The sequence below is a fragment of the Carassius gibelio genome, chromosome B5 (genome assembly GCF_023724105.1).
Source record: "Carassius gibelio isolate Cgi1373 ecotype wild population from Czech Republic chromosome B5, carGib1.2-hapl.c, whole genome shotgun sequence".
Classification (NCBI taxonomy): domain Eukaryota; kingdom Metazoa; phylum Chordata; class Actinopteri; order Cypriniformes; family Cyprinidae; genus Carassius; species Carassius gibelio.
This window is the reverse complement of record NC_068400.1, coordinates 22679555-22697869: the sequence shown is the minus strand read 5'-3', so window position 1 is coordinate 22697869 and position 18315 is coordinate 22679555. Positions and strand designations below refer to the sequence as shown.

Below are 18315 nucleotides of genomic sequence, written 5' to 3'. Positions count from 1 at the left end.
AGAAACAACCAGAAAATGCCACAATACGAACAGTGCCAGTGCATTAATTTAAAACCAACAAACAACATAAAGAAAATGAAGGAAACCAAGAAAAAGACACAAATGTTCTCATCCAGAATTTTATAATGCCTAAAAAATTATGCGTATTTGGCGTCTATGTAATGCAAACTTGACATCAAAAAGAAAACAAAATACAATATAATGAAACCTTCCTTGAGATCATTCTGGGTGCATCTTGCCACAATTTGTCCTTTTATATAAACAAAGGAACATCTTAATATGTGCGTGTTAGTCCTTCTAAATAATCCAAACCCTCCTGTACATCATTCGTCACTAAACCATCAGTACATCCGTATTGTTAATACTCAGATTCCACCAGTAGAGGGCAAACTGGGGCAACACATCTGCAGCTCTACAGAACAGACGATGAGCAGAAAACACACGAAGGCTCCTTTTCTTGAAAATCGTTTCAAAGGGAGAGAAAAGAAACCACAGGCACAACATGACAAGACAAACTTTTACGGTTTACTTCTACGGTGTATGTGAAATGTGAGCTTCAGCAGTTCAATTGGTATTTCAATAGAACTTTTGTCATTTGGGGTAAATTTCAAATGCATTCAGGTAAACAAACTTCATGGTCTCCCTTTCTCAAATCAGTTGGCTAAACAATGATCAAAAGACCACATGTACAGGTGGGCAGAGTTTAAACATCCATTCAAACATGAGTTTGCTGGAGAGAGAGAATTCTACACTGTGTTATAACCCCAAAGAGGCTTTTTTACAAACAACTTCAAGCATGAAATCTACAACAAACTTTTAAGCTCATGTGGTTCATTTGAAGTGTCAAAATCAAGAATGACAACATTTTTCTTTTTTTGTAAGGCAGTCAGTCTCTATTCAGAGTTCATAGATGATTTGTGTTCACCACTGGAGTGTGAACAATCTTCGAAGAGTTCAAAATTCACTCATATGTCTGAAGAAAAGCAGGATATGTCTGTCTGGAGAGCATCTTCTGCAGGCGTCTGGAGTGTAAGGACTCGTCCCACTGATAACACATTTGATTTTAATCTTGAAATCACTTGGTAATCTTAAGGCTGAAAGTTTTACAGAAATCACAGTGCACTATACAAATGCAAGGCAGTGCGAATTGCAAGCACGACACCCATAATCTGCAGAAAACACGATCCAAAATGTAATTCTGATGCAGTAATATGTGTGAAAAGACAACTGTTGAACATCCTGGTTTTGGTTCGACTTCGAGCTTTAAAATCTTCAGCACAGAAAATGACCAAAAGCTCGATGAACAGACCATGACATCAAACTCTGAAGCTCTCTCCTTTGCCATCAATGTGCCGGAGACGCAGGTAGACGTCTGTGCCAATGCCCTGCATCGACTGGATGGCCAAGGAACCGCCCAAGTATTCGGCGTAAGCCCGAGATGTAGGCAGGCCAAAGCCAAACCTGGAGGAGAAAACAAGTGGCATCACAGAGATGTTTTTCAATCCCATTACAGATCACCACAGCGCATCCTAATTTATCCAAATCCTCAAAAAAATGAACCTTAAACTGTGCCAAAATTACAAACTATTCTAAGCAGAAAAAAATATTAATTTAATAAAAAATTTAAGACTGCTCATAGTGAGGAGAGCTGCCGTTAACACTTTACACTTACAGATCCAGATCGAACTGGTTAAATCTGGATCAGTAGTGCAGACCACTTTAGCTACGATACTGATCTCGCAAGAATGCACAGAATCTGCCAAGTCAGCTGCTGCATGTGGACAAGTATTTACTCTTGAAGAGGTGAAAAGCATGTTATAACTGAATAAAGTCCATCAATAATTTACATAAAAACCCAACTTTAGCACCAAATCGTTTGAAGCAGAGCTTGTGCTCTTTTTCACATCAGTCGAGCTCCTCTTACCCATGCATTGGTCCAGACTGGGGACCGCTGTTGGTAATGTTGTTGAAAAGGTTGTTCATGCGTGGATCCTGTGCGCTCTGTTCAGCTGTGCTGAAGTGGTAATCCATCACCTGATCCAAAATGCTGTGAGGAATGCCACCACCACGGTCTGAGATCCTGGAAAGTAAAACGCACTGTAATCACAGTTGAAACTTTTATGGTAGTGTGCATACACAGATTTAAATACAACAACATAACTTTTCCTTTTGAAACTAAGGTGAACGATTATGTTTCATAAACCTTTAACCTTCTAAAAATGGTGTAAACATCAAATATAGCATGAATTTACATTGGACCAAAAACCGAGAGGACTTTGCATCATCACCTCAGACATCCACCAAACACCACTGAAACTAGTCAATACAGACATGGAGATACACGCTTTCCATAAGTTTATGGTAAAATACACATGGTCCATGAGTAAATATGCTAAGTGTGGAAAGAGGTTTTAAAGGGGTCATATGATGCTTCTAAAGAGAACATGATTTGATGTAATAAAATGTTTATGTGGTTTAAAGGTATAAAAAAGACATTATTTTCCACATAATGTACATTATTGTTTCATCTCTATGCCCAGCATTCTGAAACGGGTTGATTTTTACAAAGCTCATTGTTCTGAAAAGCGAGGTGTGCTCTGATTGGTCTGCTATCCAGTGCGTTGTGATTGGCCGAATACCTCAAGTGTGTGACAAATGTTACGCCCCTCACCATACTGTGATGCCCTGTCCAGCAGGAGCGACGAGACATAAACATAAAACCCATTATAATCTTGATATAAACATAATTTCTAGTCGTGTCCTCTTTTGGAAGGCCAAACAAAGTAGTTTCGCTTTTACAACCATACATACGCAGCATCTATACAACATGGTGGCTGCTGTGGCAACAACACTACAACGGGAATAAAAGGTACGCTTTCTTTGCATGAACATCTGGGCGGCGTTACGCAAATCACCCCACATGGTGAGGTAGACGTGGGAGCGTGTTAGAACGAGACGTTTTAGGAGGGTGTGGACAAATGTTAACTTTTATATAAAGAATATCTCTTTGGATTTGAGACTTAAGTCTTTGCAACTTCACAGATCTTTTTCATGCACCAAGAGCTTGAAACACTCCAAAGAGTAAGGAAAAATTGAAACCGCATCATATGACCCCTTTAACCAGACTGCTGATTGTGCACAGTGGGATAATGGACCTGGCTATAAACACAGCAGCACTCCACATGATGAGAGCTCAAATATCTGCAAACTAAACTCTACACAATTTCCAGGAAAAAGCATTCTGCTGAGTTTAAAGCTGACCAACCACACCTAAAAGCCATGTATTCATTCAGACTGTTTTTCCAAGAGATCTGACTTGGCTCTCTTTAAATTTCGTGCTCCAGCCACATGAAAACTCAGCATGATTTAGATTTTTTATATTTGTATTGTATTGTATTTGAAAACCAATTCAAATCGGTTTCAGTGTGAATGGTCAGTTGGCAACTCAAATGTTTTATGTAAAGTCATACAATGTATTATCATGCAGGTGTGATTTTTCAATAGCGTTAGCTTACAGACTCACCTTATGACAAAGTCTGTGTCATTGTTGGCGATTGTTACCACGACATCAGGCACATTGTAAGGAGTCTCCAAGTGACTCTCCATTGTGGCCCTGAAGAACACAAAAGAATCTATTCATGAGCAATCTTTATGAACATCTGATCATAAAAAACTCATGATGAAAACTTGGAAGGGCGGCCTGAAATAACTGTAAAAGCTCTCATTTCTCCTCTGATTGAGAAACATGATATAAAGTTTTGTGAGCAAGGAAAGTGCATGTGACAGGGATTTATCTAAGACACTGGAAGCATCTTCAGGTCTTGAGCATAAAGTTCATTTCCTTTGTGGGTATTATGATATATATGCTAGTATACAGTGCTAATATACATCTACTGCCATAAAGATAGGACAAATACTCTTATTTGAACACTTAGAGCCATACTTACATAGAGTTTGCACTAGTGCATGCCCTCTTTTAGCATTAAACTATTGTCAAGATTTAGATTACACTGGTTCATAAATGCAATGCATGTGTTCTTTAATTCATGCATTGTCACTTAATCACTAACAGAATTAACCATTTCAATCTGTGCTTTTATGGGATTGTGATCTCAAGTTTTACACGGCTTAGTAACTGGCCCTAAAATTGTTAATTCTCATTGAGCACTTGGATTTATGTATATATGTATAAAACTACTACAGGCCAGATCAGTACATCACTGTCCAGAGTAATATTAGTTCATATTAACATATTTGAAAAAAACTAAAAAAAAAAACTAAACAATATTCATAAGAAAAATTGTGAAGTCATAAACTTCCACCAATCATAAGTTCTTCAGCTGCCACGGTCCCTACCAGAAATCAAAAGAATGAGGGATGTGAGGACTACCACAGTCTGTGCCTTGGGTCACTCTCAGTAAAGCAACTGTGACTTGCTCTTCTGCCAAGAACATGCCGTTCTCTCGTGACTGCCTGAAGAAGAGTCCAGACCAGAAACATGTCTCTCAATTTGTACCACAAGCTCAATACAGGGCTTTGGAGGTATTTGAGCCAAGGGTTAACGTTCTTTATCCTTACTGAAAAATTATATTTCTCTGCCCATGTTCATGGTGGTTGTACTTTAACAGATGAAGAGCATCTAAACATTCTGGTTTCACCCTTTATTTGAAAGTTAAGAGTTTAGCGGTCTATTTTAGTCATGATAACTTGCACAGACAGGGTTGGTCAACAATTTAATCCCATTTGTCTTAAGTTACCACACAAAGTTTAATTTTTTTTTTTTTAATTTGTCAAAATATTTATCCCAATGCAAGGCTGTCATTATGAAGTAAACATGATTTGTTCTTTTTTAAAAGCAGAAGAACGAGTCAGAATCATTGTTTTGCCATAGGCGACAACAGTTGCTGTTGATTGAGTTGAATCCAAGAACATTCCTTTTGAAAAAAGAACAGACAACATTGTCTGTTTCTAATTCTGTATAATAACTACAGACCTACATCCTCCTGCATTGTATGGCGATCCATATAAAAAAATAAAAAAAACTTTGGTTTTCAGCACACTGCATTATATTGAGAGGCGTAGAGATTGTTTTGGATAGTTTGCCACTGAACTGATACCATTGAACTTGGCATTGGATACCATTGAACTTGTGTGGGTGACCTTATACGATTGTTACTTAGACAGACAGACAGACCTACAGACATACAGACAGACAGAGAGATAGAGAGAGAATACTTGGACCGGTCCCAGAACAGGAATTTCAGCTTTCTTATGGATACAATTATAAAGACCTCATAGGACTGTCCACAGATTTTGGGGTTTTTCTAAAATATGTTATATGGGCAAGTCAGTATTCTGGGCAGTTGTTAAGTCACTGTTTTGTAGCTGCTTATTGGTCAAAAGACAAAATATGGCCTATTCTCAAGTCCATGAGATACTTGTACTGATTTTATCATCCAGCAGGTAAAGAAATATCAGGAACTGTGACAGTTATGCATGTCTAAGCAAGCTAAAAGACGTTTAGGAGGTCTGTTAACATAGTAACAGAAAAATAACCAGCTAAAATAATCATTACCAACGAAGCCATTTCAAAATTCTTTGCTTTAAAATAAGTTGGATATAATAAATAAAGATAGATGTTTTATGCAAACCTTTCAAATAACCTGAACATTTTTCATTAAACCCTTTTCAGAATTAACATTATTTCACTTTGACTTATGAGTCTCTAAACGGTGAAGGAGCTCCACGTTAGATTTTTTTCCTCACTATTATATCTGGCACTATATTGTGTCTCTTTTTAGCTGAAATGCTTTTGGCATTTCATAACTTGTGCATCTGATGGCTGGGTCACAATGACCCATGCTTGCCATAACTGTGTCCGATTGAATGGCCAGCAATCCTGTACAAGCAGGAAAAGTTCCAAACTCAAATTCCATTCCAGGCTTCTTGCATAACATGTCTGAAATGTAAATGACTTTTTTTTCCTGGCGTTTCACCCAAGGCTATAGTGTTAACACACGGTTACACTACAATAACCCCATCATGCACTGACAGACAGGAGAAATTGCTCAGACTAGGGATGTCAACGATTAATTGATGATTGATTAATTGTCGATAAGAGATGCAATCGATTAAAGCTGTCAATGGTCGGTTAACCTATTTAATGTTGGGCTGCATGCAGCTCCGGTGTAAAACACATGCGAGCGGCTGTGAGTGACGGAGACCGTATATAAATGCATCATCATTCATTCATAATGTACAAATTAGGCTTTCAATGTGATTTAAACTTTAAAATTACAATAAATAGAAACAACACAAAGTTCTTCAACATGGAACGCAATAGAAATGTAGTAGCTAAGTCATTTCATCAGATAATTATTTCATATCGTGTGCTTTGCAGGGCTGCGGGACACAGGACATTCTTATAAAATGTTAATTTGTTCCTACGACTTATTAATTTGTGACAACTGTTCATGTTTCATCAATTTTGTTCCTTAACCCATGATTTAACTGAATTGAGGGAACAAATTAATAAATCGAATTCTTAATTCATGAAAAATGGGACCTTAAAGGAATTGATGAAAAATGAAAAATTCAATTCAAACTTACATCGCAGTCTTTCATTATCAAAATAAAATACAGTCAACCAAACATATAAGAGTTTACACTGGGCAGTTTAAATAAGACTGTAGTATACCGATCCAGTCTGCGGTTATTCCAAGGACGTTTTTGCTCATGTGAAGAGGATGATATTTTCTGTTTGTATGCGAATGAGTGTAAAGTACAAGACTAGTAGTTTACATTATAAATAATAGTTTAACATTCAAATACACTGCAAATATGGAAACATTTGGATTTGTGCTGAATAAGACGTGATCAATAACCTCCAAATCTAGCCGAACCCATGCTGGCTCAGTCACGATCTAATGCACTGTAAATGACGGATCTTTAAAAAACATGTAGGCTTACCAGGACACAAAAATTCAAAATCCGCCATTTTCCGAAACAGGATCCAGCAGGATCAAACTAAGTACTGGTCATAAAATGGAAAAAAACATTGCAATTGTGTTTTATAATACAACAACGAGCACCAGGAAACCATTTAAAGAGGTGCTTTCAATGGTCAGTAAAATTATCTCAGATGTATGGCATGTTCTATTCATTTTATCAAATGATCATAATCACATCCGTTCATTTCATTATCCTGCTGCTAGCATTTTATTCAAACTAATGAAACTTGAAAAAAATGTTTGAGTGGGAAAATCCTGTCATGCCGGTGACTGCATGGCTGCAATAGACGCATTTTGCAGCATTAAGGTTAATGATTCATCGATTAATTGATTGCTAATTTAAATGACGATTGATCATGTACAGTTTTGTTCAAAATAATAGCAGTACAATGTGACTAACCAGAATAATCAAGGTTTTTAGTATATTTTTTATTGCTAAGTGGCAAACAAGTTACCAGTAGGTTCAGTAGATTGTCAGAAAACAAACAAGACCCAGCATTCATGATATGCACGCTCTTAAGGCTGTGCAATTGGGTGTTCAAAAAAATAGCAGTGTCTACCTTTGACTGTACAAACTCAAAACTATTTGGTACAAACATTTTTTTTTTCTGGGATTTAGCAATCCTGTGAATCACTAAACTAATATTTAGTTGTATGACCACAGTTTTTTAAAACTGCTTGACATCTGTGTGGCATGGAGTCAACCAACTTGTGGCACCTCTCAGCTGTTATTCCACTCCATGATTCTTTAACAACATTCCACAATTCATTCACATTTCTTGGTTTTGCTTCAGAAACAGCATTTTTGATATCACCCCACAAGTTCTCAATTGGATTAAGGTCTGGAGATTGGGCTGGCCACTCCATAACATTAATTTTGTTGGTTTGGAACCAAGACTTTGCCCGTTTACTAGTGTGTTTTGGGTCATTGTCTTTTTTGGGCATGTCCTCTTCAGCATAGGGCAACATGACCTCTTCAAGTATTTTAACATATGCAAACTGATCCATGATCCCTGGTATGCGATAAATAGGCCCAACACCATAGTAGGAGAAACATGCCCATATCATGATGCTTGCACCTCCATGCTTCACTGTCTTCACTGTGTACTGTGGCTTGAATTCAGAGTTTGGGGGTCGTCTCACAAACTGCCTGTGGCCCTTGGACCCAAAAAGAACAATTTTACTCTCATCAGTCCACAAAATGTTCCTCCATTTCTCTTTAGGCCAGTTGATGTGTTCTTTGGCAAATTGTAACCTCTTCTGCACATGCCTTTTTTTTAACAGAGGGACTTTGCGGGGGATTCTTGAAAATAGATTAGCTTCACACAGACGTCTTCTAACTGTCACAGTACTTACAGGTAACTCCAGACTGTCTTTGATCATCCTGGAGGTGATCATTGGCTGAGCCTTTGCCATTCTGGTTATTCTTCTATCCATTTTGATGGTTGTCTTCCATTTTCTTCCACGTCTCTCTGGTTTTGCTCTCCATTTTAAGGCATTGGAGATCATTTTAGCTGAACAGCCTATCATTTTTTGCACCTCTTTATAGGTTTTCCCCTCTCTAATCAACTTTTTAATCAAAGTACGCTGTTCTTCTGAACAATGTCTTGAACGACCCATTTTCCTCAGCTTTCAAATGCATGTTCAACAAGTGTTGGCTTCATCCTTAAATAGGGGCCACCTGATTCACACCTGTTTCTTCACAAAATTGATGACCTCAGTGATTGAATGCCACACTGCTATTTTTTTGAACACATCCCTTTCAACTAATTCAACTAATTGCCCAATTGCACAGCCTTAAGAGCGTGCATATCATGAATGCTGGGTCTCATTTGTTTTCTGAGAATCTACTGAACCTACTGGTAACTTGTTTGCCACGTAGCAATAAAAAAATATACGAAAAACCTTGATTATTCTGGTTAGTCACATTGTACTGCTATTATTTTGAACAATACTGTAAATGATCGAAAATTGACATCCCTAGCTCAGACATATATTTTTGGTCGTAGTTCATGGAGCAACACATACCACTGTATTATACCGGTAAAAGTTCAATATTGTCCATGTAAGCAGCTGCTAAAACAACACTCACCACAGTAAAAATAAAGCAAATCTGACTGTCACAACAGGATTAGATAGTTCAGATAGCATAGTAGAACGAGAGGTGTGTCGACTCGTGTGTGTCACATTGACCTATATGTGACAGGAATGTTACCTCATGGCGTTCTTTAGCAGCTCAGGCAGGATATAGTCCAGCGGCAGTGGAATGAAGGGAAAGCGGGCCGCCACATGGCCATTAATGCGAACCCGTGGAGAGTTCCCGTACTGATGCTCACAGAGCCGTCTGAGGGAACAGAGGAGATCAAGAACATTACAAGTCTTTTAATGAAATTTAGCACATTAGCAATTTATTTCCAAATTTAAACATAAGTCTTCAAAATGAGATTATTTTGTGATCATGAGAAACATCAAATAAACTGGTCAAAACACTAGCATTATACAGAAATAAACACAAAATTGCATACATAGAAAATGAAGCACATGCTACTGGTTCTGCTTCACCATGTTACGCAAGCACTGGTAAATTAATTGCCGTCTTGAGCATTTCATTTAATCTAAAGCCATTTTTCAAATAATTTGACACTAATTAAAGAGACCGTTTCATTTACAGCCAGAAAAAGGTGGTCTCTGTCTGGTCTTTGTGGGAAGGCTTTGATCATGAAACTGTGAAGAGGAACAGGACAGCTCTGCTGACGCAGTATATTCACAGTCAGACTCTCATGAGACGAGACTAATGCAAACTTGCGTAAGACCACAGAGAACGGTTTTTAGGATTGTAACAACTAATCAATCATTATTTCAGATCAATCCACATGAAAGCCACACAAAACCAAAACAAACATACTATTATTGGGCAGAAGACTTTAGGTTGAAAGTCAGCTTCGTATTGAGAAGGAGAAACTGATCTCTCAGATCAGAATGAGAATGCAGAGATAATTTGTCCATTTGTAGGCTGAAGGGATGAGTGGCTGATTGGAAAAGTGAAGTAAACTAAAAGTGACGGTGCAGGTGTATGAGGCTTTAGCAACACCGCTGACTGCGTACGGCACAAAACCTGCATTGTATCCTGATGCTTTTCAACAAAGTCTGACATTTCAGAATAATAGCAAGAAATGATGGCTCTATAAATTCACAACAGAAGCAAAAAGTTCAAAAATGTTAGTGTACATCATCCAAATCTACAAACCTGGACTGTTGACACATTAAACTCATGAAGAAGTAGTAAATACATGTTTTGCTCACACAGCAAATGTTAGACAGTAGTTAAACAGTGACCTTTAACACTCATCTTGGTAAATCACAAATGAGAATTGGGCTTTGACCCTTTCCTTGGGCAAACAGAGCACACACAAACACACACACATGCTGCTGTAAATGTAGCTGACTGTGCTGATAACAGAACAAAACAGCTCAATAACCTCTTAAAATAGTCCTTGTGTCTTAAGCACTCACATATGGAAACAGACAACAGGATGCAGGCAGATGGCAAACAGAAGGAAGTTAAAAGGACGGCACACTCACCGAGCAAAATCAACCCACTTCTCGATGATCTTTTTAGGGGACAGGCGGCGGCATATAATGCCTACAAAGTCAGGCTGAGATAGAGCAAAGAACAACATGTCAAGTAACAAAATCACACAGTAAGCAAGCATCAGTATTAATGCTGGGTCATATGAATGCAATAACTGTGCCAGCTGGAAGAGATATCATTTGTACTGCTTTTGAGTCTTTCATAGTTCAGCTCGGATGTTTTTCAGGAGCTGAATCAATCTCATTTTTGACTCAGTCTGTACTAGTTTGATTCTTTATTACCTTTTCGAAATTTTACAATTAACATCAATAGCATCACAAAGCACATATTCAGTTTGTTAAAGCTGAACATGACAATTCCTACTCTTTATTTATTCCAGTAGCTCAGTCTGAATAAATCAACCTTCTTTTATTGGCGATTAAATTACAGCAACCAACTGGAAAATGTGCTTCCTGTCCTGAAGCATTACAGCTCTCAAGTGAGTGCACAAGCAAGCAAACATATTGTATGTTGTAACAGGGCTCTTTGTAATTTGACAGCAGATGTGGGTGGGGGTCTGCACTTGTATATTTAGTCTATGCATGTGGCTCATGTGAAAATATTGGTGGTCCACTTGGCTGCCTGTAGGAGACACTTACGTCACTGGACTGCTGTGATGTCCATGTGCTCATGGGTATATTAAAGAAGAACTGGAGATCTTCCTAATATGGTTTTATTTACTGTACATAGCACATTTCACTGCTGGTTATATGTGCTCTATATAATTCTGTATGTGACGAATAATAATAATAATAATCTTGAATCTAAACTTATCGAATGCAGTAAGAAAAAATTAAGGTCCATCGCTAATTGCTGGAAATGACCCTAATGCTGTAAGAAATGGTGGTAGTGCTAAAATATTAAGCTAGGGACATACATTATCCTCGTGCAGGGCAATGTGGTGTGTGGCCAGCATGCGTATGCCCAGACGAGACGTCAACGTTGTGTCCAAGAAATTACGAACCAGAGTCTCGTCCTGAACAAACAGAATGCAACAAATAATGAAAGAAAGAAAGAACTAGGTCTGAGTCACAGATCACAAAACCAAAAGTATAATACGCACCTTGCAGAAAGACGCTATAGTAAGATTATTGTGCTGATAGTGAACTTTACCGTTATGTGCTTACGACATTCCCTGAATCCTTCAGCTAACATGGTGACAACATCTGTGTGATCATCAAGAAGCTGTTTTACAAGTTTGCTATAGCGAGCCTCAGTCTCCTGGTCTTTTATCTGAAGATAAAGGTTTGCAAAATAATATTGGTTAGGTTAGCAAAATTATATGAATTGTTAACTTTCATACGTAACAGACAATTTACGGTCATAGTTAAAATTATAAAATCTAAATGAGTAATTATCATATCTTAACTCTTCTTTTCCCTTACTATGTGACTTGTTACCAAACAAATACATGGATCAATTTACGTTAACAGAAAACGCTTTTGATACATATTAATGAATTTGTTTCTTGTTATCTTTACAACCTTGTGATGTAAACGTTCCACTTGATATGCTTGAAATATAAAACGTGACTTCAAATCTTCTTACAAAGAACTCCAAAAAGATGGATGGACAGGAAAATACATTTCAGACAAAAATGTAAATACATAGAACAATAGAATTACACTACTACAATATTAGATTTAGACAATATTACAGTGTTTTTGATCAAATAAATGTAGATTTAATAAGCATACGAGACACCTTTCAAAAACACTTTTGTAGTGCACAGTTAGTGTACACTTGTGTCATTTCATAGTTTGGATGACTTTACGGTTACTCTAAATGTGGGAAAGACAAACGTAACCGAATGAGGTAACCTTCAAGTTGTCTCATATTTTCAGTAAGCAGATATTGTGCAAAATGAGTATTTTTCATTTGAACTCACATTTATTCAAGAGCCAGCATTTTACATAGTCAGTCAGTCAACAAAGACTTCTGTTTGACTGGTGAGAAGTCATACCTCCACACCATCTTCTACAGCGGCTCAGTCAGTACACTACACTCACAGGCCTCTCAGGTTACAGAATTAATTATGGAAATCTGCAAGCTGGTCAACAGTTGACTAGGCTGTGTATGAACTCATACTGTATGTGGAGGTTTGGTCATCTTGCACTTACAGCTGGGAAGTCGCTCAGCATGTGGTAGGCCCTGATATAAAGCTCGTGCTGTGGAGAGAGAGAGATGGACTGAGTACAATATATGGGTAACAAATGTGCAGTGGTGCAGTTCCTAGAGCTGGTGTTCCCAGCATTCTCCGAATCCCATTCCTGGCCCCTCACCAACCCTCTAGAAGCACATGGCTTACATTCTTCTATTGATTCGAGGAACAAATTAAGAAGGAGTGAAACACAGAAACGTGCTGAATGTTGAATGACCTTGAATGGAGAAAGCAACGGACTTTTAGCCGATTTTCACTTTCTATGATACACTGCAAATAATAAATAATTCTATTGTATTAATATATACACACACTTTTTCGTTCCGTCTTTCTTAATCTTTATCATGGTCAGTGTTGAAATGGATCAGATTGCATTGATAAACATGATGGAAACATTTAAAACTATTTTTGTAACATTCTGGATATCTTTACTGTTACTTTTGGATCATTTGATGCAAGCTTGCTGAATAAGGGTATGACTAACCCCAAACATTTAAATGCTATTGTAGATTAAGATGATATTTGACTTGAAGATGTTCAGATACATTATTAAAAAATAATAATAAATAATAAAAAAAACACTGTTTAATAAACAAATTTTGAAAGTCAGCATTTTTTGTTTTATTCTGCAGACTCCGTTGTTCCGAACACCTCTGAACTCACAAAACAAAACAAGCTATAGACGAGAGTCTCTTCTGGGGCAGATGTAGGTAAAAGTTCACAGAAGGAGGAGGACTTGCTGAAGGAAGTAAACAAGGAGGAGAAAGGGGAGGGAACCCGTTTCCTCTTTCTGTTTATTACTTGGTTTGTCTGTTAGTGGACCATGAAAGCGAGAATTGCCTGCAATGTTCATTTTAGTTATTTATGTTTTTGTTTTATAGAGATGAACAACTCAAGGAGGCCAGGATATCATAAAATGTGGGCTTTTTTAACTTTATTGAAAGTAGACTGCATTTATTAAATCAAGCATCCAGTAAAAACTTTTAAATTAATGTAAAATAGTATTAGGATTTAAAATAACGGTTCACCATCGTCCTGAGGGTCACAAAGTCCTTCAGAAATCAACCAGAATTAATCACAGCTGAATATAGTAATGCTGCTTAACTTTTGAGGAAAGTAAACTTACTATTGAGTAAAGAATCTTGTTTTTCAGCATTCTTTGATTAATAAGGTGTATTATAAATATTTTGAACATGATAAACGTCTTTACTGTCATTTTTCATAATGCAACTTACTGACACCAAACAAGAACAGTAGAGTACTTTTATGAGATAAGAATAGAAAAGGTATGGTGCTTTTTCTGCACTAAATATAACCCATGCTTGTATTGACAAAGCCCTTTTTCTGTCCATCAAAAATCAATTCCAGGACTCTGCTTGAGGGATTCAGCAGGACATCACTGCAGGGGTTTGAGAAGACTGGCATTGAATTGAACATGTTCAGTTCAGTTCTCTGTCTGAACCCCAGCTCCTCATGCCCTAATATCCCCTCCGAGAGTATCAAGGGGGAAGCTTCTCCAACAAACTAACTTGTAAAAGGAGACAGTAAAACTACCCACCACAACAAGAGAAACCCACAGAGACGTAGGGGAACTTACCACTTGGAGAATGGTTGGGTTGCAGCCGATGATGAAGGGCAGGCTGCGGAAGCCCTTGATGCGATGGGCGATACGGACAGGCAGCTCTTTGTGTAGATACTTGGCACTGCTCTGCATTAAATCAAATCACACACAGCTTCATTAGAGCTCAATATTAACTCTCATAATGACCATTTCTCCAATGCCAAGTACAAAGGTCTTTATGGACCTGGTACCATGTTTATACCATGGTACTGTATGTGAAAATGTTAATTATGTAGAATGTTACATATATCAATAAATTACATTATTACCATTTAACACCATAAATGTATCATAATACCACCACCCAAAAAAATTTAATAAGATGTATCCCATGACAAATCAACATAATGATGCTAAACAGACACAAAGCACAGTTTATGTACTGACAAACGACTAGTTTTTAGAAAACCGGCTCCACTGTGGGTTGGGATAAATGCAGGACGGAGGACAGGAGTGTGTAATTACCAGGATATGATGTCCATCAGGAGACTTCCCTGCATACAGCATAGTGGCTGGTGTCAGTCTGACAGAAGGCTGTGAAGAGAACAGTACTGTTAAAAATAGCATATACTTGAACTATAAAAGTGTTCACTCACGTGAATAGTCTATTAATCAAGGTTTCAGCCTGTTTTTGGAAAAGTTAAAGAATTTTTACCTATTCCATTTAGTTTGATAGAATCCAGCTATATCTGTATCTGATTAATATGATTCATGGGTACAGTTACATTTATTAATAGGCCTGTGTATGCAGCAAAGGTCAAATCTATATTTACTATTTCCAATTCACAAGGTTAACAATGTAAAACACCACTGGTTCTTGTGTTTTAACCACATGAAAGAATAAATGAGACTTGATCAGAAAACATCATCTTACTTTGACATATCATTGAGAGATATACAGTCTGCAATGCTGTTAAAAATATATAAATTAATTGCCATTTAGGAGAATTTCATCCAGCTTTTTGGCAAATAAAATGAAATATAAGCCTCACTATATCCCACTATAAAAGCCATTTAAGGGTTACAGGGTTAATGTAAATGCATGAAGGTAAATTATGCCAGAATCACAATGTCGGAGTTGATCATTCCTTTTTGTCTAAATTAAGGAAATATTCATAATGAACATTTTAGTACAAAAGCAGCAGTGGCAGAGTGGGGATCAAATTGGGTTTGATTGAGTCATGAACACGGTCCCCAGTGAGCCGCTCAAAGTAGGACAGGTTACATAAGGATACAGTGCACACCAGCATGACAGATCTTTATTTGCACGTTTGAAAGAGTTTGAAATAAAATGCATTTCCCAATTGATTGGCACATTTATAAAGCATTCTGCCCTTGGTGTGACCCATGGCTTGTGGCTATTTAACTGCTGACACATAATATGCTAGATGTTTATCTGCCTTGACTGAAGATATCAGCCATCAACACACAGCTTAAGCATTCACTACAAAATAATAATAATCTTACTATTAAGATTCATTTTGCTCAGATGGCAAACAAAGCAACTAACTTTCTCTTTAGTGCACTGATGCCATACATCCACTAGCTGGTATATGGGGAAAATGACTCAGAAAGTGAAGTTGATGCTTAATTTAATGCGATGAAAATTTGAAAAGATCAGTTATTTTGGGGGCCCACTGTATTTCGTTTTTGTGCGGTTTAGGTTTTGCGATAGAGGGTTTTTTTATCATAGAGGTTATTAGCTGCTAAAGAGCTAACGTTAAATGGCATTTCACCGGACGTGGCAGTAAATACTAAATTACCCTTGGATCACTGAAACATTTGAGACTAGTTAACGTAAAAACGGTAACGTTAGTTGAGGGTCGTGAAAACTCGAGTAACGTTAACCCACAAGAGTGGGATCTTTAGGCCATCCAAACCATGATGGACGGATGGATGGATTGGAGACCACGGCGTTTGGACTACTACATCGCGGGGGTAACTTAGAGAGACAGCACTTGATGGAAACTTCTCGGGAAACGGTGACTGACCTTCTCTGCAGATGCGTCGATGGCAGACTGGTTGTAGAAAGACGTAACGGTTTTGGAGCGCTCTCGAGCCAGCTCCGTGTGACTGGACATGGACGATGTCGAGCGAAATCTCCTGTCTCCGAGCGGAGCGGCTGCTTTGGCCGGTGTGGACAGAAAGAGCCTGCTCACGCTGATCCTGCAGGCGCCGCTGCCCAGCAGCTCCATGGCCTGGCCTGTCACACGACCGTGCATTTTTACTCTTTGATAACGTAAATAACAAAATTCAATCCCCTGGCTGTAGCTTAAAAATCCGTCTACCTCGCCATCCAATAGAGCGAGTTCATTCTTGCACAAAAGCACGACTCTGGCATCATATCGACGCTAGATGTGGAAATAGCCGTGTCTTCTGGTGTTTTATCTGAAGACCCTCATGTACAGCCAATCATTGAGCAGAGGAGGCGGGGCTTGTGGGTCATCACGACCTCAGCAGCAACTAAAAGCCAATGAGTCACGACGCAGCAAGGACAATGACACAGACCGAGAACAGGGTGTACTTCCTTTGACTAACTCTCGCAGATTATACTCTGAAATGCATTATGTAGAAGATAAATACAAATTTAAAAAAGCAAGACTATTATGTATTATGCTCTGTAGTATACTGATGTAGATATATATGTTCAAGTTTCTGTTCAAATGATCAACACCCATTAGCAATTACTCAATCAGGTTATTCTAAACCGTTTAGATTTTAGTGGAATGCTATTGAAACATCTGAGTTACTGTTTGCTTTCATTGTATGGAAAAATACGCAATGGAAATGAAAGATCACTCAGACTGTCAGTCACTGTAATTATGTTTAACTTCTCTTTCACTAAAAAAGTAAGACCTGAAATAGGCTTAAAACAACATAATGTGGGTAATTTTGCGGGGTGGATTGTTCCTTCCAAGTTGTTCACAAGGGGAAATGAGAAAGATGTTAGTAAAACCAATACTCCTAATGAAAAAGAAGGAATCTACATCATAGGACTATAGAAATAGCACTTTTAAAATATAGTTCAGTGACACAATTTGCCTCACAATGTCAAGGGTTAAATTGAATCATTGGAGAACAAATGAACTAAAATGCACTCAAAATACAATCATTTCTGTAAACCAGTTAAAGCAAATGTCCACCCAAAATCATCATAATTATCATCAAAATCACCTACCAGTGACAGCGGCATGCTTCACTGCCATTCACAAATACTCTCCTGTGGCCTCATGGGATAGTAAAGTTTCCACTGAATATACATTTCATAATCTAACTGGAACTGATAGGTTTTGTAGTCTTTAACTGTGATTTCAGACATACTTTTGTCACATTCTGTTTTTCTATATAGTAGGGATGTATGTGATTTTGTATGCTTCACTCATCACTCATTACATCACATGGTAATGTTTAAGGCAAGCATGAAGTTGCATATGACAGCTTTTAGGAGCTCTCCTAAAAAAAATTTCACTGGTAAATGACATCATACTATGTAATAACATTTTTGTAATCATTTTTTTTCTTCTTTTCTTTAGTTAAAATACAACTTTTTTCATTGCATTATTGCTGCACCCTCACCATATAAATCTTGGATAGGCTACGTTATGAGCAGCAAGCTCGGCAGCTGTTGGAATTTGCATTTTATTTTACTTTTAATTAGAATTCAATAGACATTCTTAATTCAATTGGGAATGGGCACACAACTCTGCTGGGCTGAAAATGAACTTATGCAAAAGCTGAATGAACTAGATTTTTCATTTCACAGCTCAGATTGTGTAACACTCACAATAACATAACAAACACTGATTAAACTCAAAATTAATTTATTTGCACTATTTTGTTTGTCTATTCCTTTATAAAAACAGAGAGTTATCTTGGTCCGATATGAGGCAAA

At 37.7% G+C, this 18315-nt stretch overlaps 1 protein-coding gene across 1 annotated transcript; it reads right to left on the bottom strand.

Moving 5' to 3' along the window:
- Positions 1 to 105: 105 nt before the first annotated feature.
- On the bottom strand, positions 106 to 16805 carry LOC127958012 (3-methyl-2-oxobutanoate dehydrogenase [lipoamide] kinase, mitochondrial). Its single transcript, XM_052556791.1, has 11 exons — positions 16415 to 16805; positions 14889 to 14957; positions 14400 to 14510; positions 12762 to 12809; positions 11755 to 11874; positions 11519 to 11617; positions 10593 to 10666; positions 9226 to 9354; positions 3524 to 3613; positions 1925 to 2080; positions 106 to 1461 (listed from the first exon to the last, which is right to left on the bottom strand). Exons 1-11 carry the CDS (start codon positions 16643 to 16645, stop codon positions 1317 to 1319), a joined length of 1272 nt encoding a protein of 423 aa, XP_052412751.1. The 5' UTR covers positions 16646 to 16805; the 3' UTR covers positions 106 to 1316.
- Positions 16806 to 18315: the final 1510 nt, after the last annotated feature.

Coding starts and splice junctions, on each gene's coding strand:
- LOC127958012 (XM_052556791.1), bottom strand. CDS start 16,645: ATGCACGGTCGTGTGACAGGCCAGGCCATGGAGCTGCTGGGCAGCGGC. Junction 10,667..11,518: donor TTGCCCTGCACGAGGATAAT/GTATGTCCCTAG, acceptor GCTCTATCTCAG/CCTGACTTTGTAGGCATTAT. Junction 1,462..1,924: donor CAGTCTGGACCAATGCATGG/GTAAGAGGAGCT, acceptor TTTCTCCTCCAG/GTTTGGCTTTGGCCTGCCTA.